Here is a 6,917-nt window from a genome sequence, read left to right as displayed (position 1 = left end):
GTTCCTCTGCGGCCAGATTAAACCTTGTTGTAGCCTATTCAGTGGGTACGGAAAGTATTCAGACCCCCTTCAATTTTTCACTCTTTGTTATATTGCAGCCATTTGCTAAAATCATTTAAGTTAATTTTTTTTCCTCATTAATGTACACACAGCACCCTATATTGACAGAAAAACACAGAATTGTTGACATTTTTGCAGATTTATTAAAAAAGAAAAACTGAAATATCAGATGGTCCTAAGTATTCAGACCCTTTGCTCAGTATTTAGTAGAAGCACCCTTTTGATCTAATACAGTCATGAGTCTTTTTGGGAAAGATGCAACAAGTTTTTCACACCTGGATTTGGGGATCCTCTGTCATTCCTCCTTGCAGATCCTCTCCAGTTCTGTCAGGTTGGATGGTAAACGTTGGTGGACAGCCATTTTTAGGTCTCTCCAGAGATGCTCAATTGGGTTTAAGTCAGGGCTCTGGCTGGGCCATTCACGAACAGTCACAGAGTTGTTGTGAAGCCACTCCTTTGTTATTTTAGCTGTGTGCTTATGGTCATTGTCTTGTTGGAAGGTAAACCTTCGGCCCAGTCTGAGGTCCTGAGCAGTCTGGAGAAGGTTTTCGTCCAGGATATCCCTGTGCTTGGCCGCATTCATCTTTCCCTCGATTGCAACCAGTCGTCCTGTCCCTGCAGCTGAAAAACACCCCCACAGCATGATGCTGCCACCACCATGCTTCACTGTTGGGACTGTATTGGACAGGGGATGAGCAGTTCCTGGTTTTCTTCACACATACCGCTTAGAATTAAGGCCAAAAAGTTCTATCTTGGTCTCATCAGACCAGATAATCTTATTTCTCACCATCTTGGAGTCCTCCATGCGGGCTTTCATGTGTCTTGCACTGAGGAGAGGCTTCCGTCGGGCCACTCTGCCATAAAGCCCCGACTGGTGGAGGGCTGCAGTGATGGTTGACTTTCTACAACTTTCTCCCATCTCCCGACTGCATCTCTGGAGCTCAGCCACAGTGATCTTTGGGTTCTTCTTTACCTCTCTCATCAAGGCTCTTCTCCCCCGATAGCTCAGTTTGGCCGGATGGCCAGCTCTAGGAAGGGTTCTGGTCGTCCCACACGTCTTCCATTTAAGGATTATGGAGGCCACTGTGCTCTTAGGAACCTTAAGTGCAGCAGAATTTTTTTTGTAACCTTGGCCAGATCTGTGCCTTGCCACAATTCTGTTTCTGAGCTCTTCAGGCAGTTCCTTTGACCTTATGATTCTCATTTGCTCTGACATGCACTGTGAGCGGTAATGTCTTATATAGACAGGTGTGTGGCTTTTCTAATCAAGTCCAATCAGTATAATCAAACACAGCTGGACTCAAATTAAGGTGTAGAACCATCTCAAGGATGCTCAGAAGAAATGGACAGCACCTGAGTTAAATATTTGAGTGTCACAGCAAAGGGTCTGAATACTTAGGACCATGTGATATTTCAGTTTTTCTTTTTTAATAAATCTGCAAAAATGTCAACAATTCTGTGTTTTTCTGTCAATATGGGGTGCTGTGTGTACATTAATGAGGAAAAAAAATGAACTTAAATGATTTTCGCAAATGGCTGCAATATAACAAAGAGTGAAAAATTTAAGGGGGTCTGAATACTTTCCGTACCCACTGTAAGTCACCTTGGAATAAATCACAGTAGGCCTATGTATCATGATAAAAAAAAGTGACTTTACACTCTGTAAAATACGGTAGGCTATAGCAAATTATTTCTCGGACCCACTATCACTTTAAGAACAGCTGGTCTACACAGAAGAAAGCCCTGTCTAGACTCTGCCCCAGTACGAGTTGTGTCCAGCTATTCATTAGTCTGATGAGAAAAATATTAAATTGATAAAATGGGTTATTAATCCATACAACTGCAGCAGTGGAGGACTATTATTCTGCTGCGTGATACTGCAGAAGAACTGATGGCTGCACGGTTTGATCTTCGGCTGACCAATCAGCAGAAAGGGGCGTTTAATTCCCGCCCACGTGTAGAAATCGAATATTCAAGCTGTTTATTAATTTTTCCACCCATGATGAAAAACGAAAATTTAAGATGAATTCTCTTTTTCGTTTTCTGGAAAAAAAAACGAAAAAGGAGCCGTTTTCTAATTTTTCTACTTTCAATATTAAATCAAAAAACGATTGATCGATTGATACACGGATTCAAACAGTCTCAATGATTTTATTTCAATCATGAAAGGACGTCCAAACCAAAATCAGGCAAAGCTCTGTGGAAGGCTTTGGGTGTGACGTCACCGCGTCTCTGCTACGTTGACGTCAGGCGCGTCAGCGGTGTCGGTGGTCAGTTCTAATAGTACACACGCACGCACGCACGCACACTCACGGTTCCAATAGTTCGGGAAGGTCGATCGCAGCCTCGTTAGTCGGCAAACATGATGTCCCTTGCTGCCCGTTCGGGGGCTTTTTCCCCATACCTGCAAGCTACCAATTATGCCGTGGCAGGTCCACTAAAGCCTCTCATACCCGGCGTCGTCATGAAGACCGATAAACTCTTGATGGACACCAAGAAGCCGTTCCTGTGCCGCGAGTCCTTATCGGGTCAGAGCGCGAAGAGCGGCCTCGCCGTGTCCGTCAGCCTCAACGGTGAGTGTCACTGCGGGGTAGAGTCAACGCGAGAGCCCCGGTCTCAGCGTAGCAGAGGGAGGCCGTGCAGCGGCGCTCACTCAAGGGCACAATGACCTCTCATATGTTTAATGTGTGTATTGAATAGGTTTAAGACGTTCGTAGTGTTGTACGTAATGAATGCTGAATTATTATTAGTTTGAACTGTATAGCGAAATAGCAGCAATAGCTCACGTGCTAAAGCAGTTAGCATGACCGAGGCCTAGCAAATGTCCTTGCCGCGGCTGTTAGCAAAGCATTCTGGAAAAATTTAACTTTTTTTTTTCTCTTTCAAGGTCCTTTATGATAGGATTACGATTAAATAATCAAATAAATGCCACTGTGTGGGATAATTCAGCAGATTTCGTATATGTTTTGGGACAAGTGTAGCTAATAGTTTCTTGCTAAGATTGGCCTAACGTTACATGCTGCTTATGTAGATTACTTCAGAGTTTAAATTTATTGAATTAGAAGCAACATTTGCTCATATAGAATCAGTTTTTAGTGTTATTGCAGCATAATTTCTGAATGAGCTGGTTGAAGAATACTCTACATATTTTCAATATTATTTACTGACCCAGTGACCCTGAGCCAGAGCAGTCCTACTGTGTAAACAAGACTTTTTATATATATATATATATATATATATATATATATATATATATATATATATATATGTGTCACTAATAATATGAATTAACATTAGATAATGTTTAACAGTTAGTTAGCAAGATGGGATGTAGCTATTTTCTTTTCTGTGCATACAGCAGGGTTCAAAACTCTGAGTTCATATTGAAAATCTGTGATTATTTTACAGATGATGTTGTGTACACATGTCAGTGGTCAAAATTAGTTTTTCCAAATCTTCAGAAAGCAGGGCGGTAGAAATAATTCATTTGTGAATAATGATAATCCATATTTAAAATAAGCATTATTATTTGTCATGTTTAAGTGTAACATTTGCATAACATTACATTTTATTAACATTTAGCTAAAAAATCTGCACTCTGAAGAGGAGATTTGGTATTTGGTGCCGTTATGAATTAAAAAAATAAATAAAAAAAAGTGTTATGTGCTGGCCGGATATCATATGACACAATCAATATATTGTTCTGTCACTGTTTTATATGTACATTTTTATGCAATGTCTTTATTTATTTGTTTGTTTGTTTTCTGTAGCTCGCTCTTTAGTGCGTTTCGCCCACACAGACATCAAGATCCCCGATTTCTCTGACTACCGGCGGCCTGAGGTTTTAGACCCAAAGAAGTCCTCACAAGAGAGCGGCGATACCCGACGGGCATTCTCCTATCTGATCACAGGTTCCACTGCTGTGGTTGGAGTCTATGCAGCCAAGACAGTTGTCACACAGTTTATCTCCTCCATGAGCGCCTCAGCTGACGTGTTGGCCCTGTCCCAGATTGAAATCAAGCTATCAGATATCCCTGAGGGTAAGAACATGACCTTCAAATGGAGAGGGAAACCCCTGTTTGTCCGGCACCGAACAGAAAAGGAGATTGCAGCTGAGGCTGATGTCAATCTCGCTGAGCTTCGGGACCCCCAGCACGACAGAGACCGCGTCCAGAACCCCACCTGGGTCATTGTCATTGGCGTGTGCACCCACCTGGGCTGCGTGCCCATTGCTAACGCTGGTGACTATGGTGGCTATTACTGCCCATGCCACGGCTCTCATTATGACGCATCTGGTCGCATTAGGAAAGGCCCTGCTCCGCTCAATCTGGAGGTGCCCTTCTACGAGTTCCCAGATGATGACACAGTGATTGTAGGATAAAGGACTGTACCGTAATAACTGATCAACACTGAACATGTGCTTTACTTGTTTGATTTTTGTCCATCTTGTTTCAGACTCCTAATCTGCATTGACTTGATGGGTAACAGAGGTTAATTGGATGTAATAAAGTGTATTTTATCGGATGGAAACTTCACTCAGCTCTATTTATTCAGTCTCAATATACACATCTATGTGTGTTTTACTTAATCACACAGGTTGTTTAATTTTATGCACATTATGCATTGGTTTACAGATAAGTAACAAATAAGATCTGTACTAAGTGTTGAAGTGATAAAGGCAAAGGGTAAGAGATAGGGATATAACGATTAACCACGAGCCGGTTGAAAATCAATTCAAATGTCACAATTCAGATCGGTTGAGATGCCAAACAAATCGCGATACAATTGGAGTATCAGTTTATATGAATGTATCTCTAAGAGGAACTGACTTTAGAAAAGTTTACGTAGTATTTTCTTTTCATCTAGCCTCAGAACGATGCATATTAAAGTAATGTTCATAAGATGCAGCTCTGCTTTGTTTACAGCGGTAACCCAGGAAACACTGTATCATTGCTGTTCATAAGCGCCACCTGCTGGCAGAGAGTGAATCTGCGTCTCATTCAGCTCGTCTGTGGTTTCGTTCAGATAAGTTTTGTGAAACCATACTACATAAAACAGAAGTCAGACCATTCTGTTTTTGCTTCAAATTTCGAAATTATAAAGTAATTTATATTTAATACTGCTCATGCTGCATCTTTGTTTGGATCATGATTAAAATGCAGTGGTTGCGTCTAATTGGGGAAGTCGTGGCCTAATGGTTAGCGAGTCAGACTCGTTACCCAAAGGTTGCGAGTTCGAGTCTCGTACCGGCAGGGGTTGTAGGTGGGGGGAGTGAATGTACAGTGCTTTCAATACCACGACTGATGTGCCCTTGAGCAAGGCACCGAACCCTCTACTGCTCCCCGGGTGCCGCAGCATAAATGGCTGCACACTGCTCTGGGTGTGGTTTCACGGTGTGTTTGTGCACTTTGGATGGGTTAAACGCAGAGCACTAATTCCTAGTATGGGTAACCATACTATTTTATTTGTGTAACTTGTTTGATTTGGGGTTGGTTTTAAAATTTCGATTTATTTTTTATTATATTTAAATTTCAAAAGCCTAATAAAACGACACCTTTTTCATTTACTGTATATGTCTTCAATCTCATTTTGTTAAAAAAATCATGAGAAAATCGAATCAAGTCCAAATCGTGATTCAAATCGAATCGTGAATTGAGTGAATCCTTACATCCCTAGTAAGAGAGAGTGCAGATTTTGACCAGCAGAAAGTCAGGTAGGTGATGTTTGCAGGTTGTAGGTTAACAAAAACTGCAATATACCTTACACAAGCATTGACACATTGATTCTGCACTCTTTTCTGTTGCCATAGTCAGTGGACAATGTGTCTTGATTGTGGCTAGGTTTCAATGGACTCTAATAAGAACAGTAAATGTAAAATATGGACCCATTAAAATGCTCTATTCTTAATGATCTGTGCATAAACAGAGCTCTAAGATGTGCTTACAGAGTTATGAATTGAATAAAGCCTTCACAAAATTTATGTTGTCACTAATATTTTTTAATCACTCTTAAAGTGCCATTCACACAATGTATGTTTCTGTTGGTAAAAACATGAGATGCAGGGTAGTGGAAAGAAGGGTCTAGAGAGCCGTATATTACCAGAATGTGATGCATCACCTCAAAATGATATAAAATCATGATTTTAAAATAGGAGAGTTAAAACAGTTTAACTATACATTAACATTTACTCCTCCGATGTGTCCGTGTGGCTCAGCAGCAGTTGAAGAACTGCTCATTCAGAAATGTCGCCTAGTGCAGTTTTATCTCTTTTGAGAGAACCTCTGCAAATGAGCCAAAACAGAATGTTATGTTTCGCAGGTATATTTGTAGGGAATAAATACATTTTTAATTGCCCATTAAAACACAAATAAGTTTGATTTACTTACAGTCCGTGTCAGGGCCGTGCACAGACCTTTTGAGGGGCATGTGCTGAAACTGGAAAAGCCAGTATATATATATATGGTTTCTTAGGTCTATAGGTGTACATGTTATACACTATTATAATTACATATGATATGGCTTTTAAATACTGCTTAATTTCTAAATCTAAAAAGGTGGAAGTCAGGACTAATTGACTTGGCCTGGAAAAAGGACATGGTATGATAGTTTGGCATTATACAGTGCAAAGGATATCTGGCCATCTAGATGTAAAGTAGGCTATAACAATGGGCCTCCTGGGTAGTTGTCATCATTATTTGTAGGGTCCTGTGTTTGTGAATTGCTCGTGTACTCACTCTTTTTTAAATTGTATTTTATATATATATATATATATATATATACACACACACATATACATACATACAAGTGGTGTTCTGAAATGAGGAGGATCACTCAGTCGCTTTGTGTCAAACTCAAAT

The 6,917-nt window shown here is 40.5% G+C and overlaps 1 protein-coding gene across 1 annotated transcript; it reads left to right on the top strand.

Moving 5' to 3' along the window:
- Positions 1 to 2,313: 2,313 nt before the first annotated feature.
- Positions 2,314 to 4,595, top strand: uqcrfs1 (ubiquinol-cytochrome c reductase, Rieske iron-sulfur polypeptide 1). Its single transcript, XM_016251051.1, has 2 exons — positions 2,314 to 2,633; positions 3,831 to 4,595. The coding sequence occupies exons 1-2, from the start codon at positions 2,423 to 2,425 to the stop codon at positions 4,439 to 4,441; spliced, it is 822 nt and encodes a 273-aa protein (XP_016106537.1). The 5' UTR covers positions 2,314 to 2,422; the 3' UTR covers positions 4,442 to 4,595.
- Positions 4,596 to 6,917: the final 2,322 nt, after the last annotated feature.

The sequence above is a fragment of the Sinocyclocheilus grahami genome, unplaced genomic scaffold (assembly GCF_001515645.1).
Source record: "Sinocyclocheilus grahami isolate Dianchi unplaced genomic scaffold, SAMN03320097.WGS_v1.1 scaffold1026.1, whole genome shotgun sequence".
NCBI classification, from domain to species: domain Eukaryota; kingdom Metazoa; phylum Chordata; class Actinopteri; order Cypriniformes; family Cyprinidae; genus Sinocyclocheilus; species Sinocyclocheilus grahami.
Note: the sequence above shows the minus strand (reverse complement) of the source record. Positions and strands in the feature narration are given on the sequence as shown.

What these genes read in the sequence shown, in the direction of transcription:
- uqcrfs1 (XM_016251051.1), top strand. Translation starts at nt 2,423, where the DNA reads ATGATGTCCCTTGCTGCCCGTTCGGGGGCTTTTTCCCCATACCTGCAA. An exon ending in CGTGTCCGTCAGCCTCAACG is followed by an intron (nt 2,634 to 3,830) that starts GTGAGTGTCACT and finishes TGTTTTCTGTAG; the next exon opens with CTCGCTCTTTAGTGCGTTTC.